Source organism: Trichomycterus rosablanca, chromosome 5 (assembly GCF_030014385.1).
Source record: "Trichomycterus rosablanca isolate fTriRos1 chromosome 5, fTriRos1.hap1, whole genome shotgun sequence".
Taxonomy (NCBI): Eukaryota; Metazoa; Chordata; class Actinopteri; order Siluriformes; family Trichomycteridae; genus Trichomycterus; species Trichomycterus rosablanca.
The window spans coordinates 16,206,407-16,226,321 of NC_085992.1; the positions used below are offsets into that span (position 1 = coordinate 16,206,407).

The following is a 19,915-nucleotide window of genomic DNA, read 5'->3' on the forward strand; positions in this document are numbered from 1 at the left end:
GAAACAGAAGGAAACTGCTGCTACCGTTGGAATTAAAGAGCGTTTGGTTATTATTTTAAGTAGTATTTACTTTTAGTCTTAGTAATGCCGTGTGTGCACAGGCTTATCAGTGTAACAACCTGTTATTACTTCAATGTTTGAATAGCCCAGTGGGCAGAGCGCATCGCCCGTATTTTTCCGCCCTAGGTTCGAATCCGGCTTAGGGCGACAGTAAAGTAACACAAGCAGGGCCGACACTTTTCTCACTGCCCCCTAAGCAACGCAGTCCAGAACTGGGGCTGCATGTCAGTGTAAAGATGGATTATGTAAAAATGTTGTTTGCACTATTGAGAAAAAATGTTACATGATGTACTATTATAAAGAATGAAAATAATAAATGTTAAACAGCCTAAATAAAATATTTTGATAATGTTCCTATGACTGTGTTATATTTTTTATAGGTGAAACCCTAACCGACCCCCCCCCCCCCCCCCCTCCCGCTCAGGTAAACACCGCCATACCACCCCCTACCCTATGCCTTCCGCCAACCCGTCAGCCCAGGGTGTTCCTTATTTCCAGTTCTGAAAGTTGGCAATAGTGGTGGGCGGATCGATCCAAATATCAATATTGTCGATACCAATGTTGGTATTGGTATCAGATCGATAATAGTGTGATGGGATCGATACTTTAGTTTGACTTTTTCTCCGCCACATTCAGCACGTTTCTCCCGTTTCGTCCGAAAGTAAAGACCGTGTGTGTACAGACTCGCTCCTCTCACATCTTACATGCACAGCTCGCTCCTCCCCTCCTGCTCTGCTGTGTTTTGTTGTGGAACCGTCACGTTGTTATGTTGTTAAAATCCTAACAGACGTCGGTACATTGGTAGGCATTGTAAGTAAGATTGTACGTTTTTGAATACTTTGCTTTGCAGATATTGGGGTGATTTTATGGAAGTAATAGCGTAAACTATACGTACGTAAAGTACGGACACATCTTACGAAACTTTGCGCTCCCTACGCAAATGAATCGGAGCATGCGTAGTGAGGCTCTTATTCCGTGTTTTGGTGAATGAGAGTTGTTCTTTTGACTTTGTGCTTATAAATAGCATCGATTTTTTTATTTGAAATGAACAAGGACACATGTATTCAGTCACTATTAAAAATTTACAAATGTATTCATCCAGCAAACACAACTATGGACCCAAGCGTTAGCCGCTTGGTGGTGATACGTCATGATGGTAACGTTGTGAGAAAGTAAAGCACCTAGAAACAAGAAATCGGACCACTTTAAACAACTGAATTTATTTACAACCCTACTGAGAGCAGCTACTTACAAAAATGTATGTATTACAATAATACACCTAAAGGTCATGAAAATTCATTCAGATTTAACAATTTGATGATGCATCTACCTTAATTATTAAAAAGTATCGGTATCGGTATCGATATCGGCGATACTGGCCCTGTATTTACTTGGTATCGGATCGATACTAAATTCTGCAGTATCGCACACCACTAGTTGGCAACCCTGTATACCCATTACCCACAATGCTTTTCGTGCGCACCCTCCGTCAGCGGAAGGTCTTCACTGTTCTGCCTTTCTCTTCCGCTGCCGGTGACTGAGCGTGGTCGCGGGGAACAGTTGGATTTATGCATTAGCTCTTAAAACTGCTAAGCTTACTCCGCTTTCCGCCATGTCTTACCCAAACGAGGACGAAGAAGTAAGGGTTTGTGGAATTATTTCGTTTGTTGAATTATTTCGTTTGTAGGAATGCTTAATGAAAAACTGTCATGTGGACAATGCGTAGCGATCAGATAGATATCATTGTAGCTTATGTGCATCTTTTCCTATCCGTTTTACGTCAATCCCCGCCTTTATAAATACGATTGGGTCACAGTGTCGGTGTCTGTACGTCTATTGGCCCAGTAGTTGTTGTTTGTAAACTGACAGTGTAAACTACCAATCGTAGCACATGAAGTTGGATAACGGAATACGGGTGTAGAAAGAAATTATCTAGCTATCACCCGGGAAACAATATGTGACTGTTGGCTGTGAAATGCATACTAATTTATGGACTAGTATGTTTTAGTATTGAGGGGGCAATTCGTATTGTAGCACTATACTATACTGTTTAGTACTGTAGTGTAGTACGCTTATTAATTCTCCAAGCGTGTGTATTTCCTAAATAACTAGTTTAACTTTAGATAATGGAACATTTGTTCTAATAAACATTATATACATTTATTATTAAAGCTTTGTGAAATTGGGAATGTTGTCAAAATACCAAAATTATTGTCTAATTATTGTCTTCTTTTTCATTAGTGTGAACCCTACAGCTACAGTGACTATGATCTTCATACTGGTAAGTTGGTCTGAAAATAAATATAAACACCAAAATGACAAAGTTGTTTTTTGTTTCCAACACATCCATTTGATCACATTTTATTAAGAGAATCTGTTGACTTATTTTATTGCATTTATGGGAAAATGTAAAATAATTGTATCCAAACTGACCTGCAGTACTGTGACAGTATACTGTCTAAGCAATTGAGGCTTAAGGGCCTTGCTCAAGGGCCCAACAGTGACAGCCTGGCAGTGGTGGGACTTGGACCAGTGACCTTTTGCTTACTAGTCCGGTACCCTAACCACTAGGCTACTGGGTTTCCTGATCTTGTGGGGTTTTTTCACTCACAATATCCAGTAAGTGGCAGTTCTGTGGCAAATAGAAAAACTATTAAAACTTAAAAATGACTCCAGTCTTCATAAATATTTAAACATGCATTGTTTTTGGGGGGAACTAGGTATACAGTCAAGCTACACAATTCTAATTTTAGTTTCACGGTGGCTCAGTGGGTAGCACTGTCCGTCACAGCAAGGGTCCGGGTCCTTTCTGTGTGGAGTTTGCATGTTCTCCCTGTGTCTGCATAGGTTTCCTCCAGGAGCTCTGGTTTCCTCCCACAGTACAAAGACATGCAAGTGAGGTGAATTGGAGATACTAAATTATCCAAGACTGTGTTCAAATAAACTTGTGAACTAATGAACCTTGTGCAATGAGTAACTACCGTTCCCGTCTTGAATGTAACCAAAGTGTAAAACATGATGTTAAAACCCTAATAAACAAACAAGCTGTGGCCAATAGCTGCTTGATAATAAGCGGTCAGCCTGGTTCGAGGTAACAGAAAAACTGTTATAACTTAAAAATGACTCTTTTTTTTGAAAATTGTGGTGAGCAAACACACTAAAACCGACTATTACAACTCCAGTGACATCATAAATATTTAAACGTGCACTGTTTAAGGGGAACTAGGTTTACAGTCAAGCAAGACAATTCTAATTCTAGTTTCATGGTGGCTCAGTGGGTAGCACTGTCGCCTCACAGCAAGGAGGTCCGGGTTCGATCCCTAGGTGGGGCGGTCCGGGTTCTTTCTGTGTGGAGTTTGCCTGTTCTCCCCGTGTCTGCGTGGGTTTCCATTAGGAGCTCTAGTTTACTCCCACTGTCCAAAGACATGCAAGTGAGGTGAATTGGAGAAACAAAATTGTCCATGACTGTGTTTAACATTAAAATGAATGTAACCAAAGTGTGTTAAACAATTCTAGTTCATAATTAAACCCATTTTACACATGCACTTTTTCTTGGAATCCAAGTCATTCATTTAATAAAGTATGATTAATTGAAATTCTTTCATGTCTTCAGGTGACCCCAAAGCAGATTTGGCGTACGAGCGCCAGTACGAGCACCAGCAGACATACCACGTCATCCCCGAGGTGATCAAGAACTTCCTACAGTATTTTCACAAGACCATCTCAGACCTGATCGACCAGAAGGTGTACGAGCTGCAGGCCAATCGCGTCTCCAGTGAGAGCATCGAGCAGAAGATCTACGAGATTCAGGATGTCTACGAGAACAGGTACACATTTTTATATCTGTGCTGGTTCACTACAACTAACCACAGGTTGCTAGATATTAGAGATGTAACGATGCACCACAAGACAGTTAAAAATTGGTGCACATGTGCCACGATTCGAATCGGTTATTCATTTAAGATGAATAGATATTCACTTTGAACAGCAGAGGGCACTGGCGCTATTCACCTTGCCTGGTTGACGGCACTTCACAAAGTTGCCAGGTGGAGGATTTTCCAGCCAGATTTATTTATGTGAGGATACTTTCTTCTTGATACTTTCTTCATTTTTACACAATAAGCATTATTTGGCATAGTTTGTACCTACCTCAGAAATAAAAGGGCATTTATTATTTAGATTTTTTAAAGAGAAATAATAAAAGGAAACTTTGTCATAATTTGTCTTCAATCTCATTTTGTTTAAAAAAATGGGGGGGAAATCGTATCGTGAACCCAGTATCATGAATCGTATCGCATCGTGGGTAGAGTGTATCGTTACATCCCTACCAGATATATTTATAACAAATATCAGCTGGGTTTTGCTACTAATGTCATACATCACATTAAATGTCTTGCTGTTACTTTGGTTGATTCTCAGCTGGAATAAGTTGACAGAGCGATTCTTCAAGACGTCTCCATGGCCCGAGGCAGAAGCAATTGCCTCCTTGGTCGGAAATGGTGAGTGGACATAGTTTACACCCCCTAGTTAAAATGCAATCTTTTTGTGATGTAATAAAAAGACCAAGATGAACTTTTTCCACCTTTAATGTAACCTACAATCTGTAATATTCAATTTTTTGTGGGCTTTTTTTAACCCAGATGCAGTTTTCCTGATTCTTTACAAAGAACTGTATTACCGACACATTTACGCCAAAGTCAGTGTAAGTACTCTACCGTTTACCTTCCTCTCAGTCTCCAGCTAACAATTATTTTCTTTAATTATTTTTGTACTGTATTTTACTATGCATTATATAGTTTCCTTTAAACGTCATTAAGAGTCTTGAAAGAGTTTACCTGAATTTCTGACTCCACAACTTTGTCCACAGTCTAATGCTTTGTGTTCTCCCAGCCAGCCAGCCAGGCATCTACAAAAGCTTGATTGGCTATGTCTAAGAGAAGGCGTGGGGTGGCTAAACAACCTAGTTCTTGGGATATACAAACCCTGTTAGCAAAATTAAGCTGGGAAGTTGTGTAAAATACACTAAAAAAGTGATTTGTTAAGGGCATCTGGCATAAAACTGTGTTGTGGCAACCCCTAAATATGTGGGAGCCACTGAAAGAAGGCAGTAAAATCAGAGAGCTGTAGAGAGTGTCGCACACTACTCTCTATTTTGTCAACCATCCCTCCCTCAGGACACCGCTAGTCGTGTCTTGTGTAGGCATCCAGTGAGTTTGTAGCACAGCTGTCGGACCCGGAGAGCTTGGAATGTAAGCTGTGGTGGACTGGCGCATTCAGCCGCTGCGTCACTGCCCAGTATGAATGTCTTTTAGTCAGCAAGGCCGTTTTGGAATTCTGGTTTTATTAGACAATGTAATTAATACTGACCAGTCACTTTCCATTGATTTTGTTGATTAGTTGTCCTAGCTAAACTATCCATACTTAATTTCTTTTACCTTTTTTGGTTTGTAGGGTGGACCAACACTTGATCAGAGATTTGAGTCCTACTACAATTACTGCAACCTTTTCAACTACATTCTAAGTAAGTCCCAATCTTCATTATTTCATTTAATTTTGTGACTGTGTGGTCAGCAAATGATTTTTTCTTTGGTTTATGTAAATAACCAGATACCAGTCATTTATTTCAGAATGAATCGGTTCTTTTTTATTAGATGCTGATGGCCCTGCCCCGTTGGAGCTTCCCAACCAGTGGCTCTGGGACATAATTGATGAGTTCATCTACCAGGTAGGTCCATATATGCTTCCAGTTTCTTTTATTCATTGGATGTGTGTGCAGGATGGAGAAACACCCTAGACAGGGCTCCATACCTTTACCTACTTACAGCTAGGAGTGACATTTTCTATAATTTGTTTTAAATGACAATAGACTAAGCACACAACCTATGTACTGCCGTATAAATAGCCTCAATGTGCTGATACGGCGTTAAAATCAAACAAACAAACCTACAGTGCCACCATTCAGCCCTAAACATAATGACCCAAGCATAATGTCCACTCCTGACCTGCCAAGACATGAACTCCACAAGACCTCTGTTAGGAGTCCTGTGGTACTTAATACCAAGACCAATTATCAGCACATCCTTCAACTCATGTGTTCTGAGGTGGATCGCTCTACAGTGCGTTCTGGTGCCATTTTTTTCCACTGGTAAACCACGCACATGTGCCTGGCCACAAGATCTAGAAGAAAACAGGATTCATCTGACCAGTCAACCTTCCTCTATTGCTCCAATGTCTAGATCTGAAGCTCACATGCTCTCTGTAGTCACATATGATGGTGGACAGGAGTTAGCCGGGCTCTTTGATTGGCCTGTGTCCTATAACTAGTACTTGATGCAGTGGTATTGTGACACATTCACCTTAATACCTTGATTTGCTAGCTGAACCTTAGTAGTCCCTCTGTTGGTCCGTACTAGGTCAGATAGCGTTCTTTGTCTTCTGGTATCAATGAGTCTTGGCTGTCCAGCAACCCTGTTGGCAGTTTATGATTTGTCTCTGCTCACTACTGTTTGTGGGTACTTATTGCTGCGTCATGTGAGCCCCCCTCACTGTTTCAGAAATAACTCAGTTGTATGGCTGTAACAGTTTGGCCCCCAGTAAACACTTAGGTCTTTGTACCTGATCATATCTTGATTGTAAAGTGATACAGTGATGGTAAACGCTTTTCCTTTCTCCCCTAGTTCCAATCATTTAGCCAGTACCGCTGTAAGACAGCCAAGAAGTCAGAGGAGGAGATCGACTTCCTAAGAAACAACCCGAAGATTTGGAATGTCCACAGCGTGCTGAACGTGCTGCACTCTCTGGTGGACAAGAGCAACATCAACCGTCAGCTGGAGGTCTACACCAGTGGAGGTGAGTGGAGGGCTGAACATACTTTAAGCCATGGTGTGCATGGTCTATGTGTTCAGCTAATGCAATAGCAGCGGATTGAATAAAGAATAGACTGTATTTCTAATGCACCTCAGTAGGGTTGGGCGATATTGCCGATTTTCATACCGTCTTCAGGAAATACCGTGGTATACGATATTAACGGGGGGGGGGGGTTACTGCGTCTCTGTAACTGCGTGTCTTCTAAAGGCACAAACACACACACACACGCACGCTGCTCTGGTTTATCTTTACTGTGAGGCTCTTTTTAAGTTTATTTACTGCTAATCCCCCCCCCCCGATCGGAATCGGCTATCGGCCGATGTCCCTGAAAGGAGATCGGAATCGGTGCCAAAAACCCTGATCGGTCCATCTCTATCAAATACTATCAAGATATTGAGTCATCTACAAACCCAATACCAAAAAAAGGACAGGCCCCTTTTTATTTGATCAGGAGAACAAAAATTGGACTCATCAGACTATTTCACTTTGTGTCAGTCCATTTCATTTTGAGACCAGAGAAGTCAGTGCCATTTCTGGATGTTGTTGATGTACGGCATTTAACTATGCAGTAATGAACTGTGTTTACCAAGTGTCTGAAGTGTTTTTTTAAGCCCATGTGGTTATGTTCAGTAAGAAGCATGTTGACTTTTATTGCATTGCAATGTAGTTTTCAGCTTTGCCTTTTACACACAGTGATTTGTCCGGATGATCTGAATCTTTTAATAATATTATGGGCTGTAGATGGTGAAATCCCTCGATTTTTTGCTATTTTGTCTGATGAAATGTTTATGCTTATGTAGTTTTTCACAAAGTGGAGTTTGATTATTCCATAAATCTCCCATTTTAATATTGACTCCCAATTTTTTGGCTTGTGTTGTATGCTTTAACTGAAGACAGTGTATATCAGGCACATATTATCGTGTAGTGTAGTGCCAGCGTAAAAGGTTTGGATGGAGGTGTGTTTACCCCTGTGTTCCATCATCTTTTATTGCGTTTTGCTTCCACTCTACTGGTGCTGACCCCCGCCCGATTGAGGAGAGCGAACTAACACACGCCCCCTCCGACACATGTGCAGTAGCCAAATGCATCTTTTCACCTGCACGAGGCGAGTTCTTATGCGGATCAGATTTGTGTACAGAGAGTCACGCCATCAATCAGCCAGCAGAGGTTGTAATTGCATCAGTTATGAGGTCCCTATCCGGCTTTTCCTCCCTGTATGAACAACAAGTCAATGGTTGTTCATATAGCCGACCAGCCGGATGGCAGAGCTGTCGAGTTTCGAACTGTCGAGTTCGAAATGTCAGCTCTGCTGCGCCACCTGAGTGGTATGTTCTATCATCTTTTGACATAAAATGTTTAATGAAGACATTTTGATGAAGTTGTGTGTGTTTTTCTGTGTTAAAGGAGACCCAGAGAGTGTGGCTGGAGAATATGGGCGTCACTCTCTCTACAAGATGCTGGGTTACTTCAGTTTGGTGGGCTTGCTGAGACTGCACTCTCTGCTGGGAGATTACTACCAGGCCATCAAAGTTCTGGAGAACATCGAGCTCAACAAGAAGGTGCAACCCTTAGACTTTTATAGCATAGAAACTGTAGAGTCTGGCTCAACAACCAAAAGTTCTTGTGGGTCGTTTATTGTAGAGAGTACATGTTACCAAGTGGCTGAAAATCGCTTACATTTAAAATAGGATTATGGTGGCAAAACTATGTAGGTGCTTCCTTTTGTAAGAGACACATCTGTAGGCAGGAGAATGTGTTGGCACAGACTAGCACCTGCTCTGTCCTACAGGTGTGAACTCCCATGTTGCTTCTGTTACACCAGTTATTGATGGATTCTTAAAAAGAGCTTGGGTTTGATTACCTAGATTCGACTAGGCAGTTTGCTAGCAATCTGCACTTGGTTTGCGTTAGCGTTCTAATACGCTAACAATGTGAATACTGGAGTCAGAGTTTAAGTGGTGCTCAAAAGACACAGTTGCCCTGTGTGAAGGAGGGCAGCCAGCCGGGGGAATCACCGCAACACTGGCTCTGTCTTACTGTCTGGTTAAGGCACTGGCAGAAAGGGTGAGAAACTAGAGAGCACATCATGTCCCTCTAAAATTCACAGCACGGCTCTTCTCAGTCAGCTGCTGTGAATTTTAATTGGGAACTGGAAATGGTTATATTGGAGAAAGGGGGTAAGGGTCAGTGGTTGAGAAGGTATTATTACCTATTTAAATGGACATGGACTTGTTTACGGTTTCATTAAACTACAGGTATGTGGTTTTCTTCTTCCCCAATATTCAGAGCATGTACTCACGTGTGCCCGAGTGCCAAATCACCACCTACTACTACGTTGGCTTTGCGTACCTCATGATGCGGCGCTACCAGGATGCCATTCGTGTCTTTGCCAACATTTTGCTCTACATCCAGAGAACCCGCAACATGTTCCAGAGGTCGACCTACAAATTTGAAATGGTAAGCATACCTGCTATTTTCACACAAAACATGTACATCACCATGTAGCCAAAAGTATGTGGACACCAGCCCATGGGTGCTTGGACACACAAGATTTTGAATTGTGTCTGTGGGAATTTTTCCCCGTCAAAAGAACATTTGTAGCGCCCAGGTGGCGCAGTAGGAGGCGCCAGCACACCAGCGTCGAGATTCTGAACTCCTCAGTTCGAAACGCAGCGTTGCCACTGGTTGTCTGGGTGCCATCTATCTGGAATAATTGGCCGTGCCTGCAGCAGACACGTTTCTGCTAGGGTGGGATGACCGGACTATGTGGGTGGGGTATTCAAACGCTGTGTAAGGACCCTGATTAGCAGATAGAGAGGCACCTGTGCAGAGTGCATGAAAAAGGGTTCCGCTAATGTGCGCGGGTCAGAGGAGGCGTGAGCAGCGATATATACCCTCCTTGACTGCAATTAGGGAGGAAATGGGAGAAAATGCATAAATAAAATAGAAATAATTTGTGAGATAGGGTATTAGAATTTTAGTTCATCCCAAAACTTTTTAGTGGGTTTGAGGGGGGTAAGGGCTTTGTTCAGGATTTTTCAGGTTTCCACACCAACTAGTCAAACCATGTCAGCCTAGCCTCTGGAAGATGCTCTCTCAGTGCAGGTCCCAAGCATGAAAAAAATAGGAGGGTTGTGTCAGGCATCTGGCATCAAAATTGTGCCAACTCTGTTTATGCGAACCAGGTCCACAATGCAGATTCCTAATATTTATACAGGCCTTGCACATGTGTTTCCCAGTGGATCCGCTGTGACCCTGACCAGTATTAATTAATTGATAGAAATGTATCCTGCAACTCTATCATGTTATACTAAGCATGTGTTGTACATTTGTTCCAGATAAACAAACAGAACGAGCAGATGCACGGGCTGCTTGCCATCGCGCTCACCATGTATCCCATGCGCATCGATGAGAGCATCCACACGCAGCTCCGGGAGAAGTACGGCGATAAGATGCTGCGCATGCAGAAAGGGTGAGATACACTCACACATTTGCACATGAAGGATTCAATACTTAGGTACTACAGTGTCTTAGCAGTCTTATGTGCGAGCCCACCACCAATCTCAAGCTTAAGTCTAGGTCTGGCTGGAGCAGAAATGGTTCATGTCTAAAGGGGTGGTGTATAGGGGGTAACATTTTTGCCAGTGGAACAGTGACAATCTGATTGAGAAGTATACAAAGGGAGTAGCAGGGTCCTCTGTATGTGGCAAGACTGTCTTTGTGTCAGGTGGCCCCTGCCAGCAGGGGTCGTCAGAGTGCTCAGGGTAATTGAGTACAGTGGTACCTTAAAACTCAACGTCAGTTGGTTCTGGGAGTGGCATCAAGTTTAAATGGCTTTGAATTTCAAGGTATTTTTTCCCATAAGGATGTATGGATGTATGGGAAACCTGTTAATGCGTTCCATGGTCTCGTGGAACTGCATATATTTTAGGCTAATGTAAAATAATGGAGTTGTTTTTCACACTTATACACTGAAAATTACACAAGTAAAATATAAAAAACACTGAAATACAATTGTTCGAAATACAATTGTACGAAAATACAATAAAACCTGCACTTTATCTTTACCTCTTTATTGTTTTCTTATGCTTCTTAATCGTGAAGATGCTTGATCCTGGAATACCGTATTCCGTAGCGAGTTCAGTAAGGGCACATTCACACGAGAAGCAGCACAATCACTTTTGCGCTGGCTTTGCTGTTATTTCCTATGGAGTGTGACGGTGCACAAAGCTTAACGTGACTTATTGTACTAAAACAACGAGTGAGGAATTTCATTAGTGGAGAGAAATTATGAGCAGTAATGATTAAGAGAGGTTTAGTGTTCCTATATCGTTCTTTGAATACTTTATGCTTTTGTTTTAGACTTCCAAAAAAGCTGATTTTTACAATTTCTTAGCACCTCAAGCTGTAACACAAGTTTAAAAGTGAAACAGGAGGAAAATCCAGCTAAACACAGATACATGACGCTTTCAGAGTGAATTTGACGGTTATTCCACACAAATGCAGATTTGTCTCATATTCTCACTTTGATGGCATTTTACTGCACTGCTTAAGCCAAGCGCTGAACAAAGAGGCAGTCAAGTTTAAGGGTACAAATTTATCGAATTTTAAAGATTTCGAGTTTAGGGGACGTCGAGTTACAAGGTACCACTATATAGAAATTGTGTTCAAAAAGGTATATTATGTTATTGCTAAACTCATTGGCTCATGTTTCATTAACTTCTGTGTGGCTTTGTTTCAGAGACCTGCAGGTGTTTGAGGAGCTGTTTAGCTTCGCCTGTCCCAAGTTCCTTTCACCGGTCGTTCCCAACTATGACAACGTGCACCCAAATTACCATAAAGAACCTTTCCAGCAGCAGCTCAAAGTGTTCGCCGAGGAGGTCCAACAGCAGGCTCAGCTCTCCACCATCCGCAGGTAACTGTGTGTGTGTGATTCAGAATCTGGACAGAACAGTGTATATATTTTATTTATTAGGATTTTAACGTCATGTTTTACACACTTTGGTCACATTCATGACGGGGCAGGTGGTTACTCATTACACAAGATTTATCAGGTCAAGTCTTTAATGTCAAACATCTGCCAATTCACCTCACTTGCACGTCTTTGGACTGTGGGAGGAAACCCACGCAGACACGGGGAGAACTCCCAAACTCCACACAGAAAGGACCCGGACCGCTTTACCTGGGAATCGAACCCCGGACCTTCTTGCTGTGAGGCGACACTGCTACCCACTGAGCCAGTGTTGAGCTTCCCTGGTGACCTTGTGTAATTTCTGAACTTGTTATATTTTACCTGGACCCTTTAGCAACTGATATCTATATCTATATATTCTATATATCTATCTATATATCTATATATCTATCTATCTATCTATCTATATATAGATATATATATATATATATATATATATATATACACACACACTCTTATATTTTATAGTACCTTGTGACACTAAAAATGCTGGATTTTTTATGCTTGTCATTCCTAAAGATCTTTGTATTGATGTGTCCGTGAGGCTTTACAAGCAAGCATTTCCAGCATGAATTCCACCTTCTGACCAGTAAACTGTAATCACATTAGGTCTATGTAATGATAATCTGTTTCTTTTTGTGCTTTGCAGTTTTCTGAAACTGTACACCACCATGCCCGTGGCTAAGCTGGCTGGATTTCTGGACATGACCGAACAGGAATTCAGGATCCAGCTGCTTGTTTTTAAACACAAAATGAAGAACTTGGTGTGGACCAGCGGCATCTCTGCATTGGACGGAGAGTTCCAGTCTGCATCCGAGGTCGACTTTTACATCGACAAGGTTTGTGGATGCGTGCAATGAGTACAGGTTTTTTTTTCATAGATTTTTATTTTTATGTATATATACACAAACCCCATTGTTGATGATGTGTTAAATGCAAAACAGAGAATAGTATATGATTCGTTAATTTTCTTTCATCTTTATTTAACTGATCAAAGTGGAAAGTAAGGATTTCTAATGTTTGTGCTGATCTAAACACATTTACAATTTGATTCTTGCAACACACTCAAAAAAGACAGGGACAAATGAAAGTTGAAAGTTTATTAAACATTAAAAAGTCACAGCGTTCCACAGTAAGGAACTGTTAATAAATAAGTACATTAAGAAACAGGAGTGGTAAGCCGCTCAGGTGGCGCAGCGGTAAAGTACGCTAGCGCACCAGAGTTGGGTTTCTAGATACATCTTATCGAAACTCGACTCTACCTTTCTGACTGGGTTGGGCGGCAGTATGAACAACATTTGGCTGTTGTTCACGGGCTTAGGGGTAGAGTCGGAGCATAGGTCCTCATAACTGGTACTACTGCGGCCCCTGCTGGTTGACTGACGGCGCCTGCACAGGGCTGAGGAATAACATTGAGGGGGGTGTGACCCTCCGTGCGCAGTGTCTCTCGGTGTATGAACTCGGCTCGTGCAGGTGAAAAATGCAAGTCTGTACTGATTGCGTGCCGGAGGGGGCGCAAGTCAGTTGAGTGGCGTCCTCAGTCAGCAGCAAAAGGGTCGAATCAGTGTAGAGGACACAATCAGGGTAATTGGACATGACTAGAATAGGGATAAAAATGGGAAAAAATAGATAATTAAAAAAAAGAAGAAAAAAAAAAAAAAACAGGAGTGGATGAAGTTATACACAAGATGTAGAATTGGTCATACAAAAATCACTCACCGGTACTTAATAAAAGGAGACACCGCTCAGGCGGTGCAGCGGTAAAAACACACGCTGGTACACCAGAGCTGGGATCTCGAATACATCGTATCGAATCTCAGCTCTGCCTGCCGGCTGGGCTGAGCAGCCACATGAGCAACGATTGCAGGGGTGGGATATTAAGCCGGATAGGGACTCTCTCATAACGAATGCAATTACGACCTCTGTTGGCTGATTGATAGCACCTGCACAGAGATGAGAAAAGAGTGCTGTCAGGGAGTGTCTCTCCATACACAGTGCTGATTCGCACTGCACTCATCAAAGTGTAGGTGACAAAATGAATATGGCTGCTGCCCACGAGTCGGAGGGGGCGTGGGTTTGGCTCGTTCTCCTCAATCAGAGCGGGGATCGGCATTGGTGAAGAGGAAGCATGACACAATCGGGGAGAAAATGCATAAACAAAATGTTAATAAATAAAAGGAGACAACCCCCGAACATGTGAAACATGCAAAACGAATGCCCCCAAAAAATGCCCCGAGAGACAACAGCTACACATACCTGGTACCTGGAACTGTTAAAGTAACTCTCAACCAAGAAAACACAAGAGCAATGCTAAACGTCCTGGCAGGAACAAAAATTTATACCAAAATATAAATGGACAAATAGACACAAGGTAAAAATGATTTAAACATAACACCAATCATTCCATAAATAATACAATTATGTATAAAGTGGCGTAAAACTCCAATTAATTAATAAATAAATCCGCAATAAGGTGGATTTGTAGCCGGTGAGGGAATCATTATTGGGTATAAAAGGAGCATCCAACACACCAATGATGGGCCATGGCTAGGGCTGTCTCGGTGAAAGAATTTCCCCTTGCGGTATTCAGCGTGGCTCAACACCGCGGTATGCGGTAATATCGCCAATTTTTGTTGTGTTTTTGATCATTACTTAATTTATCTGGATTTTAGAGCTATATAAACAAGCTTTATTGTTAGGCTACGATTCAGTATATTATTGCTTTATAATGACAAAGATGAGACAGCTTTAAGACAAATCAAATGCGTGTTTATTGTTAAATACAGAACAGAGCTAAGATGCGTGTCTTTTCTCTATTAAATTTAGCTTCTAGCCTAGGCTAGATATACACTGTGAAATGAAAAAAAAGTGTTTAGGCTAAATATTTTAAATGCACATCTAATCAAAATATGATAAAAAAAAATAGAATAAAGAATAAAGTCTGTAAGACCTTAAACCTGCGTTATCATGCGCGCTAGAAAAACCAACACGTTCACCTGATGTGGTTCCAGAGAGGATCTGAGTGGGGTAGTGATGTTCCCGCGGCACTAAATCTCTCTCTGATGGTGCTCGTTACACTAATACACGCGTACTGTACCTGCATGCGACTTTAGAGCGCAGAGGAAATCTAGCCTGGTTGTCGGGCCACTGTTAACCATCTATTTAGTATTACTATTAACATAACAATATATACTTTATTTCAAGTTATTTATTCATTTCAATACATTTTTATTCAAGGAAAAAATACATTTAAATCATTCCAGCAAGAGAATATTTTCAGGCTGCAATGCCATATTAACCGTCATTAAGTGCTTTAGTACGCCAAGGCTGTTTGAATATAGTCTAAATTACAAGTATTTTATTGAGTGTGAACTCAATTTGATCATTAATAAACTTGCCTATAATTAATGTTGCCATTGTTTCCATTTTAAAACACAAACTCTGACACTCGGCAGCAACGCATGAGAACAGGTTGCGGGAAAATGACGCTCTTAGCTCATTTTCATTATGAACTTATTTAACATTTATTACGCCCGAATGTAAGCGTAAAACAAGATGGACTTTGCAACAAAAAAAAAAGAAAGAAAAAAAGAAAAAACGTGAACATTGCGGTGATGCGGTTGCTTGGCATGCCCTGCGGTTGGCTGATCTATACCGCAGTATTTCAAAATTGCGGTTAGCGCGACAGCCCTAGCCATGGCTCACAACTTTGTGCTAAACTTCGTGAGAGAACTGTCAGTCAGTTCAAAAAGAAATTTTTTTAATTCAAGATAGCAAATAATCTTTCACCGTCTACTATGCATAATATTGTCAAAAGATTCAGGGAATCTGGGGTGACCTCAAACATGTGAAAAACTGGCTTTTTTTTTCTCTGCCCAGGATATGATCCACATTGCAGACACAAAGGTGGCTCGCCGTTATGGAGACTTCTTTATCCGACAGATCCACAAATTTGAGGAAGTGAGTATTACTGTAATTATTATTGTAATTACTGTAATTATTATTGTGTGCAATGTGCATTTATTTTGTCTGGCTGTTGTGTGGTATGTAGTATTGCACAGACATGTTGCAACAGGGAATGAAAGAGCAATCGGTTTGCACAACAATTTGTACTTCTCATTGAATGGAGCTTGTTCACCTCATTTGTTGCACAGTTCACACAGAAGCAATCATTCAGGCTGTTCTGATAGACAATGCACTATTATAGTGAAACGTACCAAGATCAACAGTTGTTATACTGTTTTGCTAAATACATGCAAATTTTTACTTCTTTTCTCTCCTTGTTTTTCCAGCTAAATCGTACACTGAAGAAAATGTCCGCATCTGGCACCTCTGGCACCAGCAGCTCCACCACACGGTCATAATAATGACCACAGGGCGATGGTTGTCTCAATTCAAAGGTTTGGGCAACTATGCCAGAAGAAGCAGTGATCCAAATGAGACATTTACTAACAGATCAGAGATAAATCAGACCATGTGTCTGCTTGACTATTTTAGGGAGACCGACTTGATTCACAACTTATCCTACAGCTCTTTTGTAAGTCTAGAGTTGAGAAAATAAAATTGATGTGGTAAACACAAAGTGTCAAAAGTGTATTTTTTACTCACATTAAGAAAATTTTATTACATACAGTGCCTAGCAAAAGTATTCGGCCCCCTTGAACTTTTCAACCTTTTGCCACATTTCAGGCTTCAAACATAACGATATGAAATTGTAATTTTTTGTGAAGAATCAACAACAAGTGGGACACAATCGTGAAGTGGAACGAAATTTATTGGATATTTTAAACTTTTTTTAGAAATAAAAAACTGAAAAGTGGGGCGTGCAATATTATTCGGCCCCTTTACTTTCAGTGCAGCAAACTCACTCCAGAAGTTCAGTGAGGATCTCTGAATGATCCAATGTTGACCTAAATGACTGATGGTGATAAATAGAATCCACCTGTGTGTAATCAAGTCTCCGTATAAATGCACCTGCTCTGTGATAGTCTCAGAGTTCTGTTTAAAGCGCAGAGAGCATCATGAAGACCAAGGAACACACCAGGCAGGTCCGAGATACTGTTGTGGAGAAGTTTAAAGCCGGATTTGGATACAAAAAGATTTCCCAAGCTTTAAACATCTCAAGGAGCACTGTGCAAGCGATCATATTGAAATGGAAGGAGTATCAGACCACTGCAAATCTACCAAGACCCGGCCGTCCCTCTAAACTTTCAGCTCAAACAAGGAGAAGACTGATCAGAGATGCAGCCAAGAGGCCCATGATCACTCTGAATGAACTGCAGAGATCTACAGCTGAGGTGGGAGACTCTGTCCATAGGACACAATCAGTCGTACACTGCACAAATCTGGCCTTTATGGAAGAGTGGCAAGAAGAAAGCCATTTCTCAAAGATATCCATAAAAAGTCACCTGGGAGACACACCAAACATGTGGAAGAAGGTGTTCTGGTCAGATGAAACCAAAATCGAACTTTTTGGCCACAATGCAAAACGTTATGTTTGGCGTAAAAGCAACACAGCTCATCACCCTGAACACACCATCCCCACTGTCAAACATGGTGGTGGCAGCATCATGGTTTGGGCCTGCTTTTCTTCAGCAGGGACAGGGAAGATGGTTAAAATTGATGGGAAGATGGATGGAGCCAAATACAGGACCATTCTGGAAGAAAACCTGTTGGAGTCTGCAAAAGACCTGAGACTGGGACGGAGATTTATCTTCCAACAAGACAATGATCCAAAACATAAAGCAAAATCTACAATGGAATGGTTCACAAATAAACGTATCCAGGTGTTAGAATGGCCAAGTCAAAGTCCAGACCTGAATCCCATCGAGAATCTGTGGAAAGAGCTGAAAACTGCTGTTCACAAACGCTCTCCATCCAACCTCACTGAGCTCGAGCTGTTTTGCAAGGAAGAATGGGCAAAAATTTCAGTCTCTCGATGTGCAAAACTGATAGAGACATACCCCAAGCGACTTGCAGCTGTAATCGCAGCAAAAGGTGGCGCTACAAAGTATTAACGCAAGGGGGCCGAATAATATTGCTAGGCACTGTATATACACTGATCAGCTGTAACATTAAAACCACCTCCTTGTTTCTACACTCACTGTCCATTTTATCAGCTCCACTTACCATATAGAAGCACTTTGTAGTTCTACAATTACTGACTGTAGCCCATCTGTTTCTTCATGCTTTGTTAGCCTCTTTTCATGCTGTTCTTCAATGGTCAGGACTCTCCCAGGACCACCACAGAGAAGGTATTATTTAGATGGTGAATGATTCTCAGCACTGCAGTGACACTGACATGGTGGTGGTGTGTTAGTGTGTGTTGTGCTGGTACGAGTGGATAAGACACAGCAATGCTGCTGGAGTTTTTAAATACCGTGTCCACTCACTGTCCACTCTATTAGACACTCCTACCTAGTTGGTCCACCTTGTGCGATTGCTAATCTATTGCTGATGTTTGAGTTGGTTTTCATCTAGACCATCGGTGGTCACAGGGCACTGCCTATGGGGTGCTGTTGGCTGGATATGTTTGGTTGGTGGATTATAATATATACATACACACACACAAAACCTCAGCAACCTGGATGAAGCTCTCATCATAACCCCACTGACCACCTCCAAGATGAATCAAAACATTAATTATGAGCCTAGCCTACTTGAGCAATATCCATGCCTGATTTTCCAGAGAACTTACCACAGACACCATTTCCACAAATGTTGGAAAGCCTTTTCTAGATGAGTGGACCCTGTTAAAGCAGCATGTTAATTAGTAATTAATTAAACTTAATTAGTTGGTAGCACGGTCGCCTCACAGCAAGAAGGTCTTTGGTTTGATTTCCAGGTGGAGCAGTCTGGGTCCTTTCTGTGTGAAATTTGCACAGAGATTTTGCACACACCTTTGGGAGCTTCGGTCTCTCTTCCACTGTCCAAAGACATGCAAGTGAGGTGAATTGGAGATACAAAATTGTCCACGACTGTGTTTGACATTAAACTTGTGAACTTGTGTAACCAGTAACGCCCTGTTCTGATATAAATGTAACCAAAAGTGTGTAGAATATGATGTTAAAATCCTAATAAATTAATTAAAATTAATTGGTTTGGGGATGTTGTGCCCAACATGATTGCATTTTTGTGTCATGGCCTTTTGCTTTTGCATTAGTGTTGAGGATTGAATATCTGTTTGGGTATAAAAATGTGTTTAAATGCTCGGATGCAACCCAAGAACGACAAATAAATATGGGTAAATAAGCATGTTTTTTTAGCCTTGGACTTGGAGATGGTTTTGCAAGAGAGAAGTTTCTTTTTGCCCACTTTTTAGTCCATGTGATCAGCAATAAACTTCAGTCAAGCTTTAAAAGAGCTGATTTTGAAGCAGGGGCAACTTCTAAGCAATTATGATGTAAGGTTTACTTGACTCTGGATAGTACAACCGATGCAAAACCAGCTTCTAATTATGGAGGATTTCCTTTCAGCATAAGGTGACTTTTTCAATTATCTTAACAAGATAAGTTTTTTATTAGAATTACAAAACTACCTCCTGTGCTTGTTCCCTACGAGTGTATCTAAAGTTTTAACTTGCAACTGGTCGTTTGCATCAATGTAAATCTCTAGGTTAGTCGGTTAGTTGGTCTCATCTAACACTAGAGGTCGCTATTGACCAATAATTCTTGTCTTACGCGTACTTACACTGATCAGCCATAACATTAAAACCACCTCCTTGTTTCTACACTAACGGTGCATTTTATCAGCTCCACTTACCATATAGAAGCACTTTGTAGTTCTACAATTACTGACTGTAGTCCATCTATTTCTTCTACATACTTAGCCTGCTTTCACCCTGTTCTTCAGTGGTCAGGACCCCCACATGGCCACCATAGAGCAGGTATTATTTAGGTGGTGGATGATTCTCAGCACTGCAGTGACATTGACATGGTGGTGTTGTGTTAGTGTTTTGTGCTGGTATGAGTGGATCAGACACAGCAGCGCTGCTGGAGTTTTTAAATACCGTGTCCA

General features: G+C 41.4%; 1 protein-coding gene across 2 annotated transcripts; it reads left to right on the plus strand.

The window, feature by feature from the left end:
* The first annotated feature begins 1,576 nt into the window (after window positions 1-1,576).
* eif3s6ip (eukaryotic translation initiation factor 3, subunit 6 interacting protein) lies at window positions 1,577-16,481 on the plus strand. 2 transcript variants are annotated; one of them, XM_062995774.1, is made up of 15 exons: window positions 1,577-1,705; window positions 2,302-2,341; window positions 3,674-3,887; window positions 4,480-4,559; window positions 4,701-4,762; window positions 5,512-5,581; window positions 5,712-5,785; window positions 6,738-6,909; window positions 8,332-8,486; window positions 9,214-9,384; window positions 10,266-10,399; window positions 11,669-11,842; window positions 12,549-12,738; window positions 15,779-15,859; window positions 16,192-16,481. In XM_062995774.1, the coding sequence occupies exons 1-15, from the start codon at window positions 1,673-1,675 to the stop codon at window positions 16,261-16,263; spliced, it is 1,722 nt and encodes a 573-aa protein (XP_062851844.1). In that variant the 5' UTR covers window positions 1,577-1,672; the 3' UTR covers window positions 16,264-16,481. The 2 variants fall into 2 exon arrangements, with proteins under 2 accessions (XP_062851844.1, XP_062851845.1); XM_062995775.1 differs by having other exon boundaries at window positions 1,578-1,699.
* Window positions 16,482-19,915: the final 3,434 nt, after the last annotated feature.

What these genes read in the sequence shown, in the direction of transcription:
- eif3s6ip (XM_062995774.1), top strand. Translation starts at nt 1,673, where the DNA reads ATGTCTTACCCAAACGAGGACGAAGAAGTAAGG. An exon ending in TGCCTCCTTGGTCGGAAATG is followed by an intron (nt 4,560 to 4,700) that starts GTGAGTGGACAT and finishes TTTTTAACCCAG; the next exon opens with ATGCAGTTTTCCTGATTCTT. An exon ending in GGAGGTCTACACCAGTGGAG is followed by an intron (nt 6,910 to 8,331) that starts GTGAGTGGAGGG and finishes TCTGTGTTAAAG; the next exon opens with GAGACCCAGAGAGTGTGGCT.